Source organism: Lissotriton vulgaris, chromosome 12 (genome assembly GCF_964263255.1).
Source record: "Lissotriton vulgaris chromosome 12, aLisVul1.2, whole genome shotgun sequence".
Lineage (NCBI taxonomy): Eukaryota > Metazoa > Chordata > Amphibia > Caudata > Salamandridae > Lissotriton > Lissotriton vulgaris.
The window spans coordinates 576,074,846-576,101,067 of NC_141700.1; the positions used below are offsets into that span (position 1 = coordinate 576,074,846).

The 26,222-nt window shown below is 43.2% G+C and overlaps 1 protein-coding gene across 1 annotated transcript in view; it reads right to left on the reverse strand.

The window, feature by feature from the left end:
- Positions 1-26,222, reverse strand: part of LOC147677780 (fatty acyl-CoA hydrolase precursor, medium chain-like) — a 223,154-nt gene that overhangs the window by 109,378 nt on the left and 87,554 nt on the right. Inside the window, exon 6 of the mRNA XM_086945439.1 lies at positions 22,196-22,349. Within this exon, the coding sequence (XP_086801565.1) occupies positions 22,196-22,349 (154 nt within the window). The remainder of the gene's footprint in view (positions 1-22,195; positions 22,350-26,222) is intronic.

Consider the following 26,222-nt stretch of genomic DNA (forward strand, 5'->3'; position numbering starts at 1 on the left):
GCCAGCCCGCAGAGCTCCAACCCATCCCCCTTCATTTTTTCCCTCGCCGGATCACCTCTTGGCGTTATATAGACCAGGCTTAGGGAGATCCGGAGGTGGACCCTCTCGAGCATCACCCGGATCCCGAAGAGCATCAGGAAATCCTGACAGATGGAGCCTCATAGAGTGCTCTTAAAGCTACAATCATCTTAGGACCAAAGCCCTTTAACCTGAGTAGATCCCAAAGATATGGCCAGGCCACCCCATCGAATGCCTTTTCGGCATCCAACAGGGTGATTCAAGATCTATATTTGACCCTTGAGCCCAGTCCATTAACGAGATCACCCGTCTAACATGATCAGCCGTATCCCGATTGGGAATAAACCCATATTGCAAATGCGAGACGATTGATGAAATAGTTCCTGAAAGTCGTGAAGCTAATATTTTTGAGAAAATCTTGCTGTCGGCGTTGATAAGAGAAATAGGTCTATATGAAGCTGGATGAAGAGGCGATTTCTCTTTTTTAAGAAAAGCCATAATGATCGACTGTCGCCAAGAAGGCAGTGCTAACCCTTTCTGTGCCTCCAGACATGTAAGAAGTAAGTCCTGTTTTAACACCTGACAAAAAGTTCTATAAAACTCAAGAGGGATTCTATCCAGTCCCATAGCCTTACCAACGGCGAGAGACAGAATAGCCAGGTCTATTTCTTCCCATGTAATGTCTTTATCTAATGCACCCGCTTGTATAGATGATAGCTTGAGGATATTATCATTGCCAATAAAGTTTAAAATAGCATCGGATGTATAAGATATGGCCTCCTCGGTGTACAAATTGCTATAGAACGCTCGAAAAACCTCCAGAATTTCATCAGGTTGATCGTGGATTGGTCCAGAGTCATCCTGTATTTTATTTATAGATTTATATACCTCTTTTTGCCTAATTTTTTTAGCCAGGAGACGACCTGAATTCTCCCAACCTCATACAGCTGTGATCTAAATGCTGAAACTTGCTCTGCGAGCTTAGAAGCGAAGATCTCGTATAACCTGGATTTATGTATAGATAGAGTAGCTTTAATATTTTCGATATCTTGTGAACTATTAATGGCTGCGGCTAATTTTGCTTCCCACTCCTGCACTTCCTTGTAATAAATGGCTAATTTCTCCAGATACTTTCTTTGCTTATTGATTGAAAAGGAGAGAGTCTCCCCCCGTACCCCCGCTTTGAAAGCATCCCATACAATTTGGGTGGGGGCTGAACCTCTATTAATCTAAAAAAATTCCTTGATCCACTTCCCCATATGCTCAATATAACATGGATCTGCTAGAAGTTTCTGTTCAAATGACCAATCAGATGCCTTAGCTAACGCATCTGATTGGTCAAGTCCTTTTTAATCTCCATCACAATGGGGTTATGGTCAGAAATTATTTTCGGATAGATCTCGTAATTACTTTTAGATAAAAGACAGGAGGATACAGAAAAGTAATCCAGCCGAACAAATTTCTGGTGGGGCGCGGAGAAAAAGGTATAACCTGTTGAGGACTTTCTTTTAACACAACCTACATCATATAGCCCAAATTCAGATACTAAGCCATGTAATGCCTTATAAGTCTTTTTTTTTAATCCAGTATACGGTGAATCAGACCGGATATCAAAACATCTTTCAAGATGAATATTTAAGTCACCGCAAAAAATAAGAGGCGACGGCCAACCTGCTAATTCTATACTCAACAAATTTAAGACGTCAGGGTTGTCTGAATTTGGGCCATGAATAGAGCAAATAGTCCAGGAAATACCATCTATAAAAATTTCAGCTATTACCCACCGATCTGATTTGATACGTTTCAGGTTACCTAGTCCTCTTCTGCTAAGAATTGCTACCCCCTTAGTAGTGGTGCCTTGATGAGTGGATCCCAATACTTGCATACCTAGATCATTCAACCACCCTCTGTCATTCCATGTCAGATGAGTTTCCTGTATACATAGGAGATCTATCCCATACTCTGGATTATTTGTGCGCAAACTCCCCTTTTCTTCCTATTATTAAGTCCGCAAACGTTCCAGGAACAAACCCTTAGTTTACCCATCATAGCAAGTAGAATAAAACATGGACATTAACTCACAAACTGTGATTTTCTCTAATTTCTGCTTTGAAATTTCAGTGCGATAAATAGCTAGAAAAAACCCATCATAATTACTGTCTCTCTTAGAGCTGAGAGAGCTACCCCTGCTTGCCCCACCACCATACCCGCCCAACCTTCCCCTAGTACCCCCCCTCGCAACCCACCCACAAAAGGCACAGGGACTGAAAAGTCCCTGAAAATGATGGCCAGAGAAGCATTGTGCGTCTCACCATTCGCTTCCCAGCTCATAATATATCAGCCTATAAAACACTATTGTGAGACTGATAAGCTGAACATCCAAGCTTCATCACGTTTTCAAAAACAAATCCTCTCAAATCCTCTAAAGAAAAACAAACAAAAAAAATAATAATTAAGGGAAAAAAAAGCCATACAGGCTAGCCAAGAGAAGCTTAATACAGCCAACCGAACAATACATAAATCATCATCACAATATTCCACTATTCAATATTCAATATTCAATAGGCTTCCGATATGTTCAGCAATGACCCCTCACAGTCAAATGTCAAAGGAGTAAAGTTAGGATTAGAGAGACTCTAATAACTCCTTCGCAGCCTTCTCAGTGGTCAAAAAGTATGTTCTTTCCTTGTAGATGACTTTGAGTTTTGAAGGATTAAGGAGAAAGGCCTAGGCTCCTTTAGCTTGGAAAGATGGAATCAATTGACGGAACTGCCAGCGCTGTTGAACCGTGGCATGGCAGTAGTCTGGGCGAACAAAGAATTCCAGACCTTTTCCCCTTCGTTTACGGTCTGGGCGAGCCAAGTCATAAAGAGCCTCTCGAGCAAGGAAATTATTTAAACTAATCAGAATAGCTCTAGGCATGTTGTTTGAGGCAGCTCTGGCATGCTTCTGTTGAAATGGGAACCTATGGGCCCTTTGTATCTCACTCTCCCACTGCCACTGGGAGAGCTCAGGAAATGCTTCTGTAAAAAGCTCGATAACAAATTGCCTGACATTGGACCCCCTCGCTGCATTCTGGTATTCCAAGTATTCGAAGATTATTACGCCTAGACCTATTCTCTAAGTCAATCAACTTCCAATTGACTTCTTCCTTTAATGTACACAAGGAGGAGATTTTAGATTTTGTTCGACTATAGCATCTTCAATTGCCGATATTCTGCCTTCAGCTTCCAAAACTCTGGCTGACGTTTCGTTGCATGTTTTCACCACACGCCGGAGGTTATTTTGAAGTCTCCTTACTGCCCCTTGTGTACGTAAATTCTCCATTTTAGTTTCCTCACGATGTTGAAGCATAACCTGGTATAGCATGCTTAGAGTAACCTCAGGTAGTTGGGATTGATCACCCAGAGTTACTGCTGCTGTAATTACTGCTGTGTTCATAAGTCTTGGGGAGGCTTGGATGTTACCATTACCATTACCATTAGCTGTGCTCCCAGGGATACTCCTCGCTGCAGCTGACGGGGCCTTACGCACAGTGTTCTCTTCTGCCCCCCACTCCATTCTAGACTAGGGGGATACGTTGTTATCATTATCACCGTCCTCTTTGGATATTGAGTCCTGACCTTCTTGCTGCGAGGTAGTTAGGCTTAAATCATCCCTCCATTCCTCCTCTCTGTCCAGGCTCCCCAGCTCCAAGGCATTAGAAAGATCAGACATTGAATAAAATTACCAGCAGAATCCACCGACTCTGTGTCCACAATAGCCTCCAATGGTATCTGATCATCCCGAGTATGAAACGGCTGGCCGCCCTGAGCGATGCCTTCTCCCTGAACCGACTGAGCCAGTGGCAAAATCACGGCAGGAGCATGTGCAGATAAATCAGAACCGGGCATGAGAACTATAATCTCATTAGTTCCCCCATTATTACTATTCCGGGTAATAGCTACAACTGTATTGGGGGCAGCACTCTGAGAGGTGTTCATGCGCATAGGGGCATCTTGTCCGGAAATCGAAGGGCTCGCAAGGCTCACAGTACTCAGGTTTTTCTTTCTGAACATGCCAGGGATTTTTGAAATTGTTCCTGAACTACCACTCCCAGCATTCACCAGTGATGTTTTCTGTTTAGGAAGGAGTGGAGCCCCCCCAGTATCTGAGAGCTGCGGAGGATCGGCAGATATTGCAGCACTTGGTGAAACGGAGGTTAAATTCATACCAGTATTCTGGGCTGTCTGGACTGTGTCTGCTACCTGTACTGGAATCATTGCCCCATTCCCATCCATGGCCAGTGTTATGGTTGCCGTCGTTACCGATACCGACGTGGCACTTGCAGATGCAGTTGCCGCAGTCACTGCTCGTGTCTTCGGCTTGGAAACTTTGGAGACAAGACCGGTGCTGGGATTTTTTGGAGCCATTTCGAACAGAGCAGGTTCGCCGTCTGCAGAGATCTCAACGAATGCCGTCATCAGGATTGGTAGCCGCTGGGGACAACACAGTGCATGAGCCGTTACTGGTGCGTTTTCCCTGTGTGAGGGCTGTCTTTTGCTACTGCAGCTTGAACCGCTGTCAGAATTTTTTCTGTAGAAGTGAATTTCATTTCTGCTTGTGTGTACAAGTGTGACATATGCAATTGGTACTTTTTCCCCTTCATTAAAGGTTAAGTACGTGAATCCGCATCCTCCTGGAATTAACCGGATTACTAAGTTCTGTATATTTATGCGTGTTTGTAAATGTGTGGTTGCTAACATGTCTGTTTGCATGGAACGCAAAATTTCTGTGTGTTTTTGAGTCCAATTGATTTGTTTGAAATCCGGTTTGATAAATTCGTAGTGAGGTTGAACCCTTTCTGCGTAATTTAGAATGTAAGTTCTTCCGAAATTTTGGAAACCGAGAATTGACTACGTTTTTCAGCATTTTTGGAGGTTGGAGCAGCGCAAATTTCTCAAGAAAGTTTGCCGCCAGGCTTTTACCTTCACTTCATAATTCATATCCTAGGAAAAGGACGTTGAGGTGGGCAATTCTTGATTCCTTGAAATTGAATATATACCCTTCCGAGGCGAAGCCAAGTAATATTGTGTTCACCCTGTTCAAGTACCTGTCCAAGTCATCGTCTGTTAGATAGATGTCATCGACATATGATAATGCTTCATACTCATACGTCTGTAGTAACTCTGTTACTCTGGCTGAAAATAACCCTGGACTATTCTTGAATCCCTGGGGTAGAAGACAGAACTGACGCTGTGCCCCCATGATTGAGAAAACGGTCAAATACCTGCTTTCTGGTGCAATATTTTGACCGAAGAAACCGTTAGAAATATCTAATGTTGTCTTATATTTTTTACGCACAATATTATTCATTAGTGCTGCACTGTGTGCATTTTGTACTGCAAATGTTTTGCAACAGGAGTAATCCAAAACTAGACGATATGTATTGTCTGGTTTGGATACAGGAAACAAAAGGATTGTTCATTGACGAGGTGCATGTTTCAATCACCCCTTGGTATTTAAGTTGACCTAAGATCTCCCTGACCTGTTTTTTAGCTTCTTGCTTAACTGGGTGCCTTTGTGCAGTTGGTTGAGTTTTTAACTGGATTCTATGTCGAGGAGAATCCTCATCTCATCCTACATGATTTTTATATAATGCAGGTGCCTGGGCGACTGCCCATTTTCTGGCATATGTGTACTTTGTTTGAATTGGAATATGGTTGAAGAAGGCTGGCATAATGATGTCTTCGCCATGTGGGCACTCCCTGACAAATTCAGGTGGCCAGCCTTGTTCAGCTAGAAGAATGTCATAACCCGTAGGGCCAGATGTAGGAAGGCTACCGGTCGGTAACGGCCGAAATTACCGAATTTCGGCCGTTACCGACCGGTAATAAGCTTTTCTGATGTAGGGGCCGAAATTATGGATTCGGTACTTTACCGAATCGGTAATTTAAGGAATCGGTAAATTACCGATTTCTTAAATACCTATTTGGTAAATTTCCGAATTCCTAATGTAGGGAGCACTTAAATGAGTGCTTATCCCATGTTGGGATTCGTTATTTACCACCAACTACAAAATGGTTGTAAATAACGAGAAAAGAAAAAAAACAATTTTATGCAAATTGCTTCAGTGCCATGTTGCAGACATACATGCCCTTAGGGCATGTATGTCTGCAACATGTGTACCCATACACAATTGAGGGGTGCAACAGGGTATCAAAGTGACACCCTTCCACCCTTTAATGTTTTCCCCCTTTTACCGAATCGTTATTTACCAATTCGGTAATTGCCATTCATTCCTAGGGGTCTCCAGGCCCATAGGAATGAATGGCAATTACCGAATCGGTAAATACCGATTCGGTAAATACCGATTTTTACAGATTCTGTAAAATTCACCAAAAAATTACCTACATACTATTTATCTATTCTTAAATACTGAATCTGTAAAATTCGGTATTTAAGAATAGGTAAATAGTATTTACCTACATCTGGCCCTCAGAGAGCTTCTCCCAAATGAGCGCTCTTATTTTTCTAGTAATGTACTCCTCCATCTGGAGTGTTACGTCCTATAACTTGTGCGGGACACTAACCCTGGTATCAGCAGTTTCAACTTGGATGTACTCATTCAAGTCCACTGTCTCCAGATGATCCTTCAAGATCTTGCGAGCTACGGTTACTTCTGCTGCGGTGTCTAACATTGTCTGAGCCCACTCCCGGTTCTTGAGTTGTGTCCTCAAGATCCTCGGCATGTCTGATTTTGAGACCTGCTATCTTCTTTTTGGTGAATTTAGTTTTCCTATTTTTTTTTAATGGGATCGGCTTTGGACCTTTTGTTCTGATCAACCTCTTCTTTCCGATTTCTGTGATGAAGTCTGGAAGGTATGAGAGGAATGTGTATCAGTATCTTGATATCTATTTCTCACATTATCCCTATCCTTGAGGTTATACCTGCTTTCAGAGGGCTCCTTTTAAGGTGACCTACCTCAGGTTGAGAACGCTTCTCTTTAGAAGTTTGTTTAGTGTTCTCCCACTTCTTTTTAGGAGCAGTGAGAGTGTTTTTAATAAAGACCTTTTCTGGACTTTCAGTCAGCTGGGGTTTAATTGGTTTACCACCCAAACTGTCTCTACCTATTCCTTAATAGGTTTTTTTCAATTATTCTGGCTAGTTCTTGAGGTTGCTCGGTTACATCAAATTCTCCTAACTTTTGGCGGATCGCCACGGATGCTGCTTCACCTTTGATATTAGCTAATATTATTGTTGAGACCTGTTTGAAATTTTTCAGTAATTTCATACCTAGATTTAAAGCAGGCTCTGCCCCGTATTCATTTTGAATCTTTTTCAGGACGTCTGGTATTACCGCCGTAGACTGAACACCATGGGTTTTTGTGTAGATTGCAGCATAGACTGTACCCCAAGTGTCGTAGTCTTCCAGGTGTGGTTCGATCCCCATTGGTAAACAGATTGTTAAAACCCTGTGTTTCTCATGAGAGGTAGTATCAGGAAAAACTGCCTCAATTTGAGTAATTTTTTGAGCTATCCAGAATGGAATTTTGCAGGTAATTTACCAATGACTGATTGTATAGTCTTTGGTGTGATTTTATTTGTGTTGCCCTGGTAAGGGGTGTGTTGTTGAATCCTTTTAGGAGGTTGTACTGTTATAGTCCGTATAACATATTGAACCAATTGTCTATGTATTTTTATTTCTTTGTTTTAGTTGAGCTAATAGTTCATCACCTGACATTTCTTCAATGTCAGGATGTGGTGTATAGCTGGCTAGTACTGGCCATGTTGCTCCTGGTCTACCTAGTGGATCGAGCCTGGTAATGGGATTTTGATGTTGTAGGGCGCCTTTAAACCAGAGTGCATGCTCTTAGTAAGTTAGTGGAATTTCAATATCTTTGAAAGGAATGTATTCTGTTGGATGTTCCTCTTCTTTGTAGAAGTGAAACACATGTGTTACTGAATTTACTTCGGGGAAGATAATCCATGAATAGAATACCTCTGTCGGCCGATATGTGTGTGCCTCTATCACAAAAATTACCCTACCACCTCTTGATGATAGCCCATTTGTTATAGGCTTTATAGTGATGGCTTTCCTTAAATTTTCTGGGATGATTATAGCAGCCAAGTCATCTTGTTGGAAACCTGTAACGTCTAAGCTTGGTAGGGCTGCAGCTCCACCAGTTGCGTTGTTGTCGTCTTCGGTCATTGTTTAATGAAAGTTGCAGAGCAAGTTTCAAGGAAACCAAGATAAGGTGCACAATATTTTGGAACACTGTATCCTTCAATGTTGAATATACCAAAAACTAATACATAGGATTTTCGTCCTACTCAGTTATGGCGGATATTTTATCCTTTTACCCACTCCAGACGTCTATTGGAGTATTTTACGACATAAAGGGGTCTCTGAGAAAAGCACGACTGAGTTACTTTAGTATCTAGCGTTAAATTAGTGCCTTAACAAACGTTGGGCGCCATGTAGTGTAGTTCCTATATTCCCAATAAGCTCTGCGCAATGGAATAATATATCCTATAGATTAGACGTAGGACTGAGGTCGACTAGGTCTCTATCGAATATATTAAACTTAATAGTGAATGCCAGGTAGCTCAGAGGTCACTAGAAACGTTCTCGAATTCACAAGAAGGGATTCGTTTTTGACAACTGCATAAACATGACAGCTTTGTTTCCCAAGAATAAGAAAAGTATCTCTTGAGTCGTGGAAACAATAGATAAGTATTTCACTTAGTCACTTGTGCATGCTTCGTTTCTACACAGGTGCAGAGAAATAGAGAGACGGGCATTTTCAATAAAAGGTTTTATTGAACAGTCTTCGTTCTCATAAAAGTGAACTGCTACAATCGTAATGCAGACTGCAAAGTATAATGCGTACAGCGAGAACAATATTATAACATAATACTATAAGAGCATTGTATGGTTTCTAAACCATATATAAATACATACATAAATAACAAGGGCTAAAATTACTCAACTGGTGCTTCTAAAATACGCCTACCCCAATGTACCTAACCTAAATCTAGTACGCGGGAAGAAGTAAGTGTGGTGTAGCATAGGTTTCGTTTTTCTTTGCCAAGAATCTATCCAAGGTTTCTCTAGGTTCTAATCAGCTCCATACCTTTAGTTTAGAATGAAGGAGGTTTGGTATCTAAGTCTCGAGACTCGATTTCCCAACACCCCGCAAGGGGAGCTTGGAAACACTGGGGCTGGATTCTCGCCGAGAGAAATGCAGCCTCCCGATCAGTGTGTCAGCTAGAGGGTCAACTTCCTTGGGCACTTGCTGTTGCGAGCTGCGTCCGGCAAGTAGATAGTCGAACTGCTCTGAACCACTGTGTCTTGCTAGAGCAAGTGAAGGCATATTTATACCTTGAAGGTGTCTGGTTTGACGTAAAGTCAGGCCTAATAACGTCAAGAAAGAACCCTAAGGGAACAGTGGTTCTTTGTAAAGTACATGAGTTCTAGGACAAATCAATATTCAAGCAAGGGCAGGTCCCTGACTGTTTTAGCCGATTTTCCAAGAAATCGTTGTGACGTTTTGATACGGGTGGAAGTAGCCATGCCTGTATTTGGTCTGCATGGGCTATGTCTAAATAAGGAAATGATTTCTATGCCTATATTAGGGCAGTGTGAATTGTACCTATATAAGGGCATGAATCGGGAAAATTCACTCGGATCCTAAAACGCCATACAACAATGTGAGAGGGCGCTCGGTGGGCACTGGGTCTGGACAAAGGTTGGATTCTACACACAGTGCCCACTACGCATGGATAAGGCCCAGTAAGGAGGGAACACAAACACATAATTGGATCCTTTAGGGTTCTCAAGCCCGGGATCTTAGACCACAGTTTCTGGAGGGGGAAAATAAAGCTCTAAGAGGCCTTGCTATGTGTGCACAAGGTGCAGGAGACAGGTTTGCCTAGTTGAGAGGCTTACTCCGGGACCGCAGACCCTACAGTGGCAAACAAAAATAATTTTTTCTAGTTTTTATGCACATCAGAAGGGTGCACTTACCAAACCCCTTTATATGCCCTTCCATTTTCTTTTACAGGATGTGGGGACGGAGTCCCAATTCCTGGAACTGCAGTCAAAACATGTATTTTCCGGTTTTGTTCAGGTTCGCGGACGACAGGAGAATAAGCTCTGTCACCCAATCAGATTCACTTATTTTCTGTGATTGGTTTGACAAACAGCCCACAAAGCCAGGTCTACACATTCCTTGAAAATAGCCAGTCGAGATAGCTCTATAGTTTAACCTTTCAAAGCTCACCAGACACTTTTTGGCATAGCTAATTTCTCAAACACTGCAGAATGAATGGATTTGCACAAAAGTTACAAAAACCCACTTTAGGCACTCCTCTGAGTCAAATTCTAGTTTTATACTGATTTGGAATAATTACTTTTAGCATTTTTCACACAATGTTTGTAAATGTTTGGAAAGATCACCTCTAATGCTTAAGGGAACATTGTGTAACAGGAATAGCATTTTCTTTGACTTAATAGAGTGCTGGAAATTAGTGATTTTGCCAAGAGGGTCTTCAAAAATTTTGCTGAACTTGTGTTCCCAATCACTAGTCATTTGAGTGCTAGACAGAGAGTTAATGTATTTAGTGGAACTGATATGACTTTGACTAGGTTGTTTGTCAATAAAAACGGGATTAGCCAGACCAGGTTTGATAGTCAACCCAAACTCAGCTTGATAGAGAAGACCAAGAACACTGATCCCTCTTCTTGCAACATACACTTTACCTTTGATGGTTTACCCCAGAACACTAATGGCAGCCCAGGAATTGCCCAACAACTCAATTCTGCTACCTTCAAAGGATACAGTGAGAACATCGGGTGGTAATAAACTCTTTTCAGACCAAAACCTAAGATACTTTTCTTGTGACACGATGGTAATGCGTGCTCCTGTATCTACTAGAAGTTGAATTTAATCGTTTCGATAGTGACATCAACTTCGGGATCAGGAATATGTAGTAGATTTCGCTTTTCATTGCAGTTTTTAACTACTACAACATATTCCTGACTCGTGACATCCTGGTCATAGAAATTGCCACATTGATTGATTGCACTTTTTCTTCTGCCACTCAAGCAAACTCTGACGAATGACCCATTTTGCCACATTGGCCACACTGTTGGTTGATGGCTGGGCAATTTTTAAAAGATGAGACATGCAAGGATGAGCCACACCTATAACAACAGATTTTAGTATTAGATTGTCTACTTAGCACAACATTTCTTCCACCACTAGGCATGCTTGGTCTTCTGATAATGTCACATGTGGCAGTAGGAGGCTTGGCAGAGATAGCATCTGAAATGGAAGTATTAGACACAGCAGTTTCAAGTTGCTTTGTGTCATCCATGGAACTTTCGATACTCTTAGCAATGTCAACTGCTTTATCTTAGATGGGATCCTTGCAGGTAAGTAGTTTTTCTTGTATCTTTTTACAATAGCATCGTACAACAAGTTGATCTCTCACGAGTTGAGATGTGAAGTTGTCAAACTCACATTTCGAGGCTAAAACTTTTAAAACTGTGATGAAAGTATCTATGTTTTCATTGGGTTTCTGCATCCTTGGGAAAAACTTATATCTGTGCACCACAATGTTCTTGGTTTTGCTAAAGTACTTGTCTAATTGTGCTACAGCTAGTTCAAACTTGTCGGGGTCTTCATCTTTGGGCGGATCATACAGAGGAAAGTGGTCAAATACATTTTGACCTCCGACCCCTACATGGTAATACATGAGGTTCTTTTTCCTCTCAGGTCTGTATCTTTGACCATCAATGGTACCCAAGTACACCCTGAAAGATCTAATCCATAACTTCCATTCTAATGGTGGTTCTCTGGGTTCTTGTAGAAAAGTCACTGGTGCTGTAACGCTCTGCATGTCAATAGAGTAACTGTGGAATTAAAATGGTTAAAGAGAAAAAAGAAAAATAAGAACAAAAACGGAAAAAAGATAAAGGAAAAAGAAAAGAGAAAAGGGAAACTAGATGCACCAATGAAGAAAGAGAAGAAAGAATACAAAATATCTTGAAATTCACCACTTATGCATGAGAGCAGTTAGTGAGAGAATAATGCTTTGCCTTGCACTGAAGAGAAAAACTAGGTCTCTCAATTGTATAAATAAATACAGTTAATAAAAAGAAAAATGTGTGTGTGTATCATAGGTGTGACACACAGGAGAAATTCTACATCAAAATTTTTATCTTGAACTTGGTCACTAGATGGCAACATTGGATAACGCTGAGATAGAGAAGAGAATTAAACTTGTTGGTTTCATCCAACCAAGGAGAAAATAGCAGAAAGTAGAGGGCGGAATGTCCGTGAGGAGTGCTTTTCGGGACTGAGAGATGCCTTTCCTGCAAGTTTAACATAGGCTCGAAGACCACTGAAGAAGAGTCGACACACAATGGTAAGAGCTGTGTGTGTCAGCGCGACGAACAAAACTGTACAAAATCGCTGAACGTGCATGTTAAAACAGCCTTGGGTATACGCAGCTCTGTGAAATGACTTGGTTGCGTGGCAACAGAATGTTCATGAAGCGCAGTGGAAGAAAGCTCATGAGTGAGTGCAAGCTGTCAGAGCGAGGAGAGACAAAGGCTCTTGCGTGAAAGCAGCTCGTGGAGTTGCGTGCGAGCGAAGCCCATGAACCAAAGGCTAGTACAAAGACCCCTTTCTTTATTACAAAGAAAGTCCCGCTGATCCAGAAATATTTATGCTAGGCAGTACACAAACAGCAAACTCGGGCAGCATAGACACAGCACAGCAGCATCTTAGCAAGAAGTCCCTAGCAGCAAGTAGAAACAGAGCACAGGGAAATGCTTAGCGAGTAAATAAAGACAGGCACGGCTCTCTGTACCAATCGCGCAGGTGTTCCTTGGCTGAGGAAGTCGTAAAAAAAAGTACTCACAGCTGAACTCTCAGATTACAGGCAAAGGATACCTGTGACACAGCCCACATAGATCATCAGGAAACAAAGTTGGCTGTAGGTAGTAGAATCCCGTCTTCTGTTGCCCCTGATATGAAGTAGAAAGGACACAGTTGTGGAAACTGAAGTAGTGTTTTTTTGAAGGGGTACAGAGAGCCGTCCCAGCTGGCACTGTAGTGTAGTTCCTATATTCCCAATGCTCTGCGCATTGGAATAATATACACTATAGATATGACATAGGACTGCAGTCAGTATGCTCTATCGAGTATGTTAAACTTAATTATGTGTGTGCCAGCTAACTCAGAGGTCACTAGAAACGTTCTCAAATAAACAAGAAGGGATTAGTCTCTGACAACTGCATAAACATGAAAACTTTGTTTCCCCTAGAATCGAAACAATATCTTCAGAGTCGTGGAAACAGTAGATAACTTTCACTCAGTCAATCGTGCATGCTTCGTTTCTACAGAGTTGCATAGAAATAGTGAGACGAGCGTTTCAATAAAAGGGTTTATTGAACACTCTTATTTCTCATGCAAGAGTATGAACTGCTACAATCGTTAGACAAAGCGCGAAGTGTAATGCGTACAGCATAAACAGTAATATAAAATAATACTGTAATAGCATTGTCTGTTGCTATGACATATATAAAAATACATATATAAATAACACAGGCTACAATACTCAACTGGTGCTTCTAAAATAAGCCTACCCCAGTGTACCTAACATAGGTCTAGTATGAAGGAAGAAGTAGGTGCTGTTTTAGCTAAGTTTAGTTTTGCCAATAATCTGCCAAAGGCTTCTCTAGGTTCTAATTAGCTCCATATCTTAGAATGAGAGGTTGGTATCTCTTTCTCGGGCCTCGATTGCCCAACACCCCGTGAGGGGAGTCAGAAACACTGGAGCTGGAAGAGGACAGCTTCTAGTCAATGCGTCAGCTGGAGAGTTGGCTTCCTTCGGGACTTGCTGTGGCGAGCGGCGTCGTGCAAGTAGGTAGTCGAACTGCACCGAACCACACCGTGCTTTGCCATAGCAAGTGAAGGTATATTTATACCTTAAAGGGGTTTAGGAATGCCAGCATTGACATAAAGTCAGGCATATGAATGTCATGAATGAAACCCCAAGGAATAGATGTTCATGCATAATAACTGAGTTCTTGGAGAAATCAATATCCAAGCAAGGGGAAGTCCCTAACAGCTTAAGAGTCTTGTTTTCCAAGAAATTGTTGTGACGTAGATGAACGGATGAAAGTAGCCATGCCTGTATATGGGTAGCAGGGACTATGCCTAAATAAGGACTGGATAGCTATGCCTATATAAGGGCAATGTGAAATGTACCTATATAAGTGCATGAATCGGGCAAATTCGTACAGAATCTTAAATCGACATATAACAGCACAGCCAAGGTACAAGCAGTAACTGCCACTAAAGGAACACTCAGGGCAGGATGCTGCCAACACTCCAGTTGACATCACAGGATTCTCGCTGAAGATACAATTGAAAACACGTTTCTTTTGGCCTCCTCTAGTCTCCCTACTTGATGAATCTGCATGAAACATTGCTTTGCAAACATAACCAATAAGGATTTGTTTTAAAGTAAGTTTCATGCTGATTCGTAAAACTGCGCAAAAGTTAATAGCAAAACAATAATCTGCTTTTCAATATAGACTCTTTGCTAACCATCCCTATGGAGTCTCTATTGCCCCCTACCTAATGAATGTATATATACACATTTATAAATAAAATCTGTTTTGATGAGGCGAAATGGGAGTATTGAGTGTGCATGGCAGTTTAACACTATATTTCAACAAGTTCTTAAACACCCACATGGGCCTGTAGGAGCCTAATGGATCCCAGTGGCTTGGCACAACATTGGGGGATATTCTCAAGAACGTGTGATAACCATTGCAAATTTAGCTTAACGTAACTTAGCATATCGCAGTGTATCACGACAAAATAACACAGTCTTAACGTCCAATTCCCAACCCGTTGGCACCATGCGATAGTAGCAGGATAACGTGCCAAATGACCATCTAAAAATCAACGCAACGCACAGAAAATGCGAAACATGAACACCCAAAAAGTTGTGATGCCCCAAATCGTGATACAAAAATCAGTGACAACCAGCAATAGGCCTGCAATTCCCACGCATCCTGCGGGAAAATGCACTATAAAAGCAACAAAAAAAACACGCCAAAACCAAATCAAACTGCGTAGCACCATGGATGCACCCGGACAGAGTGCAGAGGACAACTCGAACCCCACAAGCCCCACGGAGGACCAGCCATGAACCATGTGTACGTGGAAGGGCAAGGAGAAGAGAAAGAGGAAGACAGGGTTCAGTCCGCAGGAAGACCGGATCATCGTCATGGAGGTGACAGAACACTACCAACAATTCATCGTCACCTCCACTGCAGGACTAGAAACACAAACAGAGTTGGAGTGTTGAGGAGGTCAATGAAGGAGGTGAAGAGGCACTGGCATGACATGCAAAGCCAGATTGATCAAACAGAAAATCACAGGAATGCAGCAACGGGGAATGGAGGTGGGAGTCCTACACCAAAGGAGTAGCTGGAGGAAATGGTGGCCACAGTCAGCAGTGTGGAGACGATGGCAGGAGTTGGGAGTCTGGTCACAGCTCAATATGACCGGACCCTACATCAACAGGGTGAGGAACGACCAGGGACTGGGGGGACGGGGGGAGATGGGCACAATGACACACATGCACAACCATGTGTATCACATTGCACACGCACAATGAAAATGGAACATGTCCCTGATACCCTTGGCACACTGCAGCACACATCGAAACACCAAGTAGGCCCCCATCCACTATGTGCACAAAGGGGCCCCACTATCACCAATCACACAACCTACCCATGCACATGTGCTGAATCCATCAAAGCTGCTGTTCTGTGAGCCACTCTGACAATGCAAGTGACACTGCATGACCGATTGCATGGCTTCAGTCAAAATACTGACACTGTGCACAACATGACATTGAGGTGGCCCAGTGTAGATCACATCCGTAAAGGAGCAGGTCACACTCTGCAACATCCATGTGCGCCTACATCCCATGACGTCATTACACATCAGCAGACAAACAATTCACAAGACCACAAAATCTGTCCAAGAGCACAAGTGACCCAAGTCGCAAACATTTCAGCCCCCGAAAAGCACCCAATTCAATGGCACATCGCCTCAAAGGTGTAAGGGTCCGCGAAATCAGAGATGCAGGGGCGACTCTGCAACAATGCAGCACACACACATAGCAATCACAGCACATCAACATTGACGGCAATGTGGTACAAAGTGCAACACCTACACCACAGGACAGAGGACACAACAGGTTTCGCTTGTGCGTAGTAACTGGCCACCCACATCTGGCATTGCCTGACACTGTGTGATGAAAATGTGCGAGTACAACCTCTCATCCGTCATGTAGTCGAAATGTTCACTGTCTCCCATCAAATAGCCAGCTCCTCCAAAATAGTCACAATGTGCATTGTCATGCAGTCTGTATGTGGACATCTACAAAGCAACAACATACATGGGACACTCTGTTAACCTGCATCTCCCCTTTACATTGCAGGGGGACAATCAACACCTACTGCAGAGCAGACCACAAATCTCATCAGTGATGATGAAAGGACAACCTGCACATATGCACAGACATCCTCCAACAGCTAATGGACAGCCTCCGCACCCCACTCCCAAGAGCAGGGCAGACCAGCTGCCTCGAGGTGACCCAACCCCCTGCACAGACCACACAGCAGGAGGCACACACCACCACGGCTGAAACCCAGGAACCCCCGAACATAACATGGAATTCCAACACCGTGTGTTGGGTTGCCAGGTAAAGATGTCTGATCAGCTGCTGGTGGGTTTTGAGCTTGTGGCAGTCAAACTCGATGCCATACGTGGGTATCTGACTCCCATCAGGGACCACTTACAGTCCCTTAACAGACAACCACTGTCTGCACCATGCTACCTGACAATCCTTGGCTGACATTGGTAGGGCCATTACTCGGATACAAGAACTGTTTAGTCAGACAGGCACCAGCGAGGACACCACAGAGTTGGCACAGATGCACAGGACAATGGAAACCATGGAGCAGATGCAGGCTGGAAGTATGGTTGCCTCGGCTGAACACCAGGGAGATGTAGCTGGGATCTTTCATGCCTTGCAGTTCCTCATTTTGCCATTGCTGCCATTGAGCCTGTCCCAGATAACTGCAGCAGGAACTCTGACACCCACATCTCCGACCCCTGATGTGTCAATAGCACACAGTGATGCAGCCCTATCACCTTCGCACCCTGATGCGTCAGTGGCACACAGCGATGCAACCATTACACCACCACACACACCACACACACCACACACACCGGACACAGAACAAGTATCAGAGGAGTAAGATGTGGATGGTACTTACTGTGTGAGGAAGGAGGTAGTAGCATCCATCCCCGCCCTATATCACCCGTCCCTGCCTGGTTCAGCCCTATGCATCATGCACAAGGACAACACCTCTCACTGACCCCCTGAACACTCTGCGACATTCACCTAGACCCCGGCATGGACTGCCATATCTTCACAGGATGCCAAATATACAGCAATCCTGCTACAGACTGCACTCTCCCTCTTCAAATTCACTTATCAATCCCCAAAGGACTCTGGTTGGCCCACCACTGGGCTACCTGTATTGTGGGTGTGGCATGGCCATGTACAGCTCCGGCGCTCACCAGAATGGGAATAAAACATTCAACCTCACAAAGATGTGTCATGTCTATGTTCACTCAAGCATGAAAGTATGGATGGATGTAGGGACATTGATTGCACAATAAGGTACACCCTGATAAATGACATCAATGCGCATGTTTGACCCTGACCCACATGGCCAATTAGATGACTGTGAAGATGTGAACTAGCTGTGGCCTCATTGAACACGAACAACCATCTCACAACGCCCCAACGTAGGCACAGGTCCATTTCCAAAATAGGGCTGTGTGTAGAAATGACAAAAATTAGTAGCAGGCCAGAAGTGGTGTCCTCCATCACATGTGACAACAGAACGTCATTTCACATACCTACTCACACACATCTATGTAGACACAGCCTGTTTTGATGTATAACATTGCTCCACATGGCCAGAGCTTGGACACCATACTCACACGTAAGTGCAAAGTTTTGCCTGCAACTATCCCAAACACAATGTCTGGCTCACAGAGGTGGAGCTGTCAAAAGGGACCCACCCCCATTGTACATGCACCAGTCAGTCCCTCCCTGTGTAGGGACGATGCTCATTGTAGCACACGATTTGTCAATCTGACCAACACTCATCACAGTTAGATACCAGTGAAGTTGCGTGGACTTTATTGGCACGTACGTGTCAGTACGGACAAGGCAACATGCAGGGAAATGCTTAAGACATTTACACGCAGCATGGGAACATGTCGAGGTGCAAGAAATGTGGAGGCAAACATGTACACAAAATCATCACAGATTGCAACTGTCTCAGCCCACCTTGCCTTGCTGGACAAGTCATGTGATGTTTGGCATCTGCTCATTGCACCGTGTGAGGGGACATCACTCACAGCCCATGGGATCTGCATAGTACTATACCACCGGACAGCGCGACTGTCTGCTCTGCTGACAGTGATCAGGTGAAAGGGTCTGACAGGGTCACATGTCGTGCTACATTGCCATGTGTGTACTCTACCCCCAGCAGTATGTCTGTATTGTGAATGTTAACACACACAAGATGATGGATGGAATGCTGCACATTGGCAAAATATTCACCCCCAGTCACAGATCTGGGTTTAATCCATCGTTATTTTGCTCACCACGCCACCCCAGTTCAGACAATTGTGAATGTTGCCACATGATGCAGTGCTGCTCCGACCATAGAACTGCATCACCTTGCACAGGCGTGGGTACACATGGGTAGTTCCACGCACATGCATTCAGAGTCCAGGCAAAGGCAGACATGTCCACTGTTGTGGTGGGATATGTGAGCATTCCTATAAATAACGCACTTGGTGTGTCTTCCTTAGTGTGCCCCCGTTGCACTCCTCGGAGTTGAATCAACCCTTATTCACATGTTCAAATAAATTCTACAAATGTTCACTTTTGCTTTTCCAGAGAAATTTTCTGTCTTTTTTTATTTGATGCTTAAGGATCACTATGTTGATTCTCACATGTGAATATACATCATATTAGTGTCAACCTGATGTGGCTGCAGGAGCGTAGTTACTCATCCATGAATGCGAGTGCAGCTTCGGGGCAATCTGTTCCAATAGTACGTCATTGTCGGGTTCAAGGAACACCAGGGTGAGCCAATACATTAACTTGTCTGAGCAGATGTGCTCCGTCCACGCCATTTCACCAATCCGCACCACAGCCCAATAGGGGAGCGCCTTGATGTGGTCCCTGCACACGAGGAGTTGTGCAATCTCCCATGCACAACTTCCAGCACATACGCCAAAGATCAGTGCATCCCAGGCAGGGGTATCCCGGTGACTCCAATTCTGCTACCATTGCGTTGGATAGGCAGATCTCCATGGGCCACTCGAATGTGCATGATCGACAGTGGAACCAGGGCTGGATGCAGGTGACGTAGGCAAGACGGATACTGATTTGCAACACTGCCATTGGCAGTGATCCCAACAGATGCAGCATCCATACACTGTACAGTTCCACATGACAGGGGTTGTGCATGTGCCCGGGATTGACTGCCATTGTGTTTGTTGGTCTTGCAGGACCAGCAATCCTCAGACCGATGGCAGTTCGGTGGACGATATGCTACAGCTCTGGGCAATGAGTTGTATGTGTGTGCAACGTTTGGATGTATGGGTTGCTTTTAACCAATGTATCAAGGGCATCCCTTGCAGGTGTAGCTCGTGCAGGGGCAAGTGTGTGTGGGCACGTTGGTCTTTCATTAGGGCAGTTCGTGTTGTGGGAGTCGTCGGAGGCTGGTCTGGTATCTCTTGCAGGGGGGCCAGCTGCTTTCAGGACTAAGGTCGGGGGTTTGGTTGTCCTTCCACCTTGTGTATTGAGACAAAGGAGCTTTCATACCTAATTTTAGTCTGACTACTGCTTGCATTTCTTAACTGTGCTGTGGCCTTCGTGGTGACTTTGATGCCAGGCCTGTGATTTGGGGTGCACCAATTACATAACACATGCAGCAGTTGACATGTTTGAATGTGCCAAGGGCCCGTTTGGCCTTGCGCTCCTTGTTCAGTCTCTCTCTTTCTTTCTCTCTCTCTCTCGGGGCATATTATCAAGGGGGGCGATAGGCAATTTTCGCCGCTTTAGCGGCCATTTTTGGCCTCTAAGCGGGATAATACTATCGCCCTACTAGCAAGCTGTCGCTAACAGCAGTTAGCGACAGCTTGTAGGCGATAGCGAGCGGTTTGGGACCTGCTTTGCATGTCAGTGATATTTATCGCTAATGACATGCAAAGTGGGCGTACCCAACCTGTTAGCGACTGAAAGCAGTCACTAACATCGCTATCGCCTATTAGCAACACAGGCGTAGCAATGGAAATATTTGCGCTAAGCGCGAATATCTCCAAAAACTAACACCTGCTCAGACCAGTTCTTAGCCATTATATCCAATGGGAGGTGGATATAATGGCTAAGACCCTGTTAGCGATAATGCGTGAATATCGGTGTATTCTCAGCGATATTCACGGATTTTGCCGCTATAGCCGGGAATTTTGTCGCTTTTGAGATAAAAGTTGCTAATAGCACGTTATCTCAGCGATAAAATCCCGTGATGCGCGGCGCTAAAAAAAATTCCGCTAACCCTACTTAGCGATAAATATCGCTATTTGTTGTTAATATGCCCCTCTGTCCTTTGATGGGTGCCTGACACACCTTCTTTTTTTGGATATTGTCTTGCAGGCTGTGACTCACAGATTGCCCAGGGGTGCCCTGCCATGTCTCTTCAAAATTGTTCTTTGGAGACAAATTGAATTGTGATATTTTGTTTGGACTTTCAATGGTGAATGAATGAATCAGGTTTTCTGTACCCACATGCATGTTGATTGCTGTAACTGTGCAACATCAGGCGGGTGCTTTTGTTCATGATTTCGTGCCGTTGATGTGCAATGTCTTGGTCCGGGGGAGGTGGGGGTTGCCAGGGGTAGGGCCCGGGGGTTGGGGTGTGGTCCTGGGGGTGGTGGAGGTGGGTGTTGTGGTCCTGTTGGGTGTCCGGCCCGCATGATCAGTGGCTCCATGGCATCTGTTGCCCTTCAGGTGTGGCTCTGGGCTGGGCTCCCTTTCGTGGTGCAGGCTGTCGTCCTACTTTGCACCAGGTCAGAGCAGGTGCTATTTCCATGCTGCTAACGCGCCTTATCGCATGTTTTGTGCTCTTATCGCCGATATGGCTGGTCGTTGAGAATGTTGCAGAGTGGTGTTGTTACGGCTTTTGGTTGGGAATGCCTACTCTGCATCTCATTAGCGAGGTCATCTGTGGCAATGTTTTTTGCGGCTGCTATCACGGGTAAATTGGTGATATGGGGTGTTAGCACCAGCTTGTGAATGGGTAGATAAAATTATCGCGACTTTGGCTGTGCGAAAGTGCCATTAACTCGGGGATAGTCTATTGAGAATTTGCCCCATTATGAACATCCGCACAGGATATTTGCATGTGTTTCCCCTCACTGAGTGCAACACATTGGGAAGAAAAAAGTACAAAACAAAGGAAAAAAGCTAAAGTAGCACAGGCCATTTATCGTCATTGTTGAGGCAGGTCTGTTCAAATATGAATATCTGCACCCAGCCTGATTGATCAGGGTGGCATACCAATCACTCTCTCTCTCTTCTCAGGAGAGATGATGCAAAAAAATCCCATTATTAAGGAGCCCATTAATGAAGTGAACTCTCAAATTATTTGGATGCTTAAACTGTATGGCTGCATCCTTTTCTTGCATGTTAAACAATATAGGTATCAGAAAATCCCCCTTCACTGTGCCGATTAAAAGACTGTTCTTCACCCTACAAGTGTAATACTAATATACAGTAGTGCCCTTTAGTTTGCCTGGTGTGTAAACAAATGATAGACATTCTGCTTTTAAGATCAACTCTGGGTTAAACACTTACACACACTGAAAGATGTCTATTTTTAGTCTAATTCAGCATTTTATTGCACTGTGAATTTAGCATAAACATTTCTGAGACTCCAAGATCAGCTTTCCTTAATTAGGAAGAGCACAAATAAATACATTAACATTAAATAAAGAAACTTGCCAATGCAGAAACGGAGAATGCTCCACCAGATTCTCCAAATATGGTGACAGAATCATGATCACCTCCAAAAGGTTCAATGTTTTCCTGAATCCACTGTAGAGCAGCCACTTGATCCAACAATGCCCAGTTACCACGAGCATGTTCATCACCAGTACTAGAAAAAAACAAAATCATTTTAGTTTAGTTAAGTTCATTTATCATATTTTTTATTTTTTCAGATTTTAAGAATCAGTTTACACTTGATGTTATTCATGAATTTCTGTCACTGTAATAACATGACATGATCCCACTGCAGTTTTAGAAACCCACAACCCTCTGCTAAAGGACAGGTTTAGTCAGTTTACTAACCCGAGCCAGGGAGTCTGAACCCACGAATCTCCCTTGCATTACTGGGATAGTGATTGTATGGCAACCATCAGCCCTGTGAGACTCCACAGTTAATTGAATTATTAATGAGTTCTAAAACTAAGATGGATACACACAAGAAATACACACTATATAATTTAAAGCCATTAAAAAAATGAATGCCCTTCTCTAGTGCAGATTATATGAGCAGATGTAACTATAAAAATAAAAACAATTGCAGTAATAAAACAGATGATTAAACAATGGTGTTCATGAATTCAAATAATCTTCCTAGCACAGTTTCTTGGTGGCCGTTAAACTGTATAACTTCACTGAATACCAGAATTCTTTTCAATCTGACACTGTGCTTTGAGAAAGTCATAGGGGCATATGTTTAAGCCCCTTTCACCACCACAACATCACTTTTATCAACATGCTGGTGGCGATAGAGTTTAGCCCTATTTATAAGGCAGCGTTAAGCCGCTTAAGGTGGCTTAATGGTGCCTTGTAAATAAGGTATGGTTAGCGTGAGAGGGGTGGGCAGTGGACGTGCCACTGCAACACCCATTGATTTTGAAGCTGCCCCCTATGTACAGGAGAAGGGTACATACGAGGCAGTGCCAGAATTATGACCAGGAAAACGTGGCATTAAGTTTTTGCTTTTTCCATGTGTGCTGCCTTGTGCAGCACACATGGGAAAAACAAAATGCCATTGATTGTTGATGTACAGGAAGGTCCCCCTTTCTGTACATAAGCAATCTAAAACAAAAAAATGCCATTTTGTGAATTTCATGTGTGCTGCATTAAGCAGCACACATGAAAGTGACAAAATGCCATTTCATGATTGTTTATGTGCAGGAAGGGACACCTTCCTACACATAAACAATCCTCCCCTGCATGCAGACACCCTTGCACTACGGTGCCAGCGCAGGGGGAAACGCAAGACTGCACCATATCGTTGTAATTATGGTGCAGTCTTGCTTTTCTGAAGTGGCGGAGTGAGGTGTTAAGCCATGACGGCTAACTCCTCACTCCACCACTTCATTGTACATATCCCCCATAGTCTTTCTCTATCATGCCATTCCTGAGCTGAGAAATATGCGGATAAGACCTGGCTGTGACCGCCCTTCCCCTTCACTGTAGATGTTTGCAATAGACAGCTCGAGGGAAGCTACCATGAATATGTGAAGATGTCTCTCCCCAAATATGAGTCTTTAACAGCCTTAGATACCCTTTTCTGATTATTATAAGGCTACCCCTTGTGGTAAATAAAGTCAAATGCAAGAAGTAGCAAAAAAAATCTATTGTGCATACCCTAAAATATAATACACATTATGAAACAAATAAATAAATATATAATAGCAATTTATGCACTTCCAATCTAAAACAAAGCAAAACTGTGTTATGATTTCTATGTGTGATTAACGCCAAATGAAGCACACATTTAAAAAGAAGAAATGTGCACACAAATACAAGAACACATTAAATACAATGAGGAGCCCATAAGCAGAAAACACAAAGCATGAATCACTGAAGCCATGAATATGACTTTAAATCATTTTCTGATAACTCTGCAGTAGCCTCTAGGCTTACAATTTGTATAAATTCCCAAATCATCTTAGAATGTAATTGAAAACTAGGACGACACTGGCCAGCAAACCATTATATTCTTATTTGTTCTTTTACACTTGCACTTAAATCATGTTCATCGAACAATGCAAGATAAGCTGGTGCCACCATCACCCACAATGACACTGCATCTATGCCCTTCATTCAATACCCATCCGTACCTCATACTTAACATATTCATCTCTTTCTCTCTCCTGCCCATCCTACCGCATGCAAGATATTTAAAGCTCAAGACCTCCCTCATCTTACTACCTCTTTGTCCCATTCTAAATGTGTATCCTAATAATGGAAGCCTCAATTGAGATACTGAGTCATTTGCCACATTTTGAATAGGACAAATGTTTAAAGAAATTCTCAGCATTTGCTTTTTTCAATTTGTGAAGTTCTGTAAAACGCGGCGTACTGACATTACTTAAGAGCACATTACAGGTTTCAACACCTAGAAATACTAATCTATTTGACCCACCTAAAACATGCTTCACACAAATACCTAAGCTATTTTCAATGACTTCCCAAAACCTAATTTGTAGCAGAGCCAAGGATAGCTTTACCTATTCCTCATATAAACCCCATCCCCAAATTTCACAACAGCTTCTTTGCTGAGGCACTAGATTCTTTTATTTCTCTTTATTGTTCCTGGACCTGTTCTTTAAACCTGAAGATGGATCATCACTCGCCTACTGTGACTTGCAGCTAGATAAGAGAGTTGAGTAACTTTACCCCGACTGCTGTGTCCATAAGCTATGTTGACAAAAGTAGTCTTAGCCTGTCCTTGGTCCCACTTGAAGCAGCTCCAGATTCTACCACTGAAGCCATGATACCTGAACAGCCAGAAGGCAAAAGCTGGCAGACATGCCAATAGGGAAGAGAGAAAACACACTACTAGAAGAAACGTCTTAGGTCTAATTGCCCCTAAGCCTAAGGGAGGGTGGAACAAGAACAGGCTGTGGGCCCATTTTTTAGCTGCTTGTGAGGAAAGAGAATAAAAGGTGCCCGTCATATGCCAGTGAAGACACATGCTGGCATGGGTGTCAAGGACTACATGGAATGTGTAATTGAAGAACACTGCATCTTCCAAGCAATCTCACTCTAAAAAGGATGTCTATCCTTAAATAATACCTATATATAATAGATAGTACATAATACCTGTATACTGGCCAAGAATCAACAGGTACTTTCTTTTTATTTTGCAATCCTTGTCTCCATAAGAGCACTTTTTGTACAATACACATTTGAGTTTTCGCCCTATAGGATCTTTCCTTCTTTGTGACCTCAGTATTAATGAGTGTTGTATTTTCTGGTAATAATCGTGCTATACATATTGAAATGCTGCCACTAATGATATGTAAATATTTGCATGTTTCAGGCCTACCAATTCTAGCTATGGTATGTTTGTCACTGTTTAAAGATCATGTTTTGGATTTTGGGTAAATAGGCCGTCATTTCATGGCCCTTTCCTAACAATAGTTGAGTCCTTTTCTCTATGAGATGTCATCAAACAAGCAATGTTGGCCTTCTTTTGTTTGTTTGGCCTTCTTTTGTTTGTAGAATCAATAAGGACTAGCCTAATTGTGAATTAACATAGACTCAAAAACTGTATGACAGAATGCAAACCCTTATGTTTGTTCATGAAGCCTTCACCCACCAACCTGGTTGGTGGCATGCTTCATCATCGAGCCCACCTAGTGACACCGAGTGTGTGCTATGACGCCTGGATACAGCGGAGCAGGTATGTTACTGAGCGTGCTGTGTGGTGAAGTGAAGGTGAAAGTTTAAAAGCTATACCGGGATCCCAGTACCGGAGGGTAAATTATACTTTAATAACTGGTTCACTGTTAGCATTAAAACGAAGGCTGCTGGATGTATTAGGCGCATATTTTAGGATGTCTTGCATCCAAGTGTTGTCTACATGTTTCAGCCAGGCCTTGTGATTAAAACTGGCTTTCATCAGGACCAAAAAAAGTGGTGGTGCAATTATCTTAATTTAAGTGAGTGTGTGATTGAAAAATGTGAAGCACTTGCTAAGGTGCTCTATTTGTGCGAGGGGGATTCC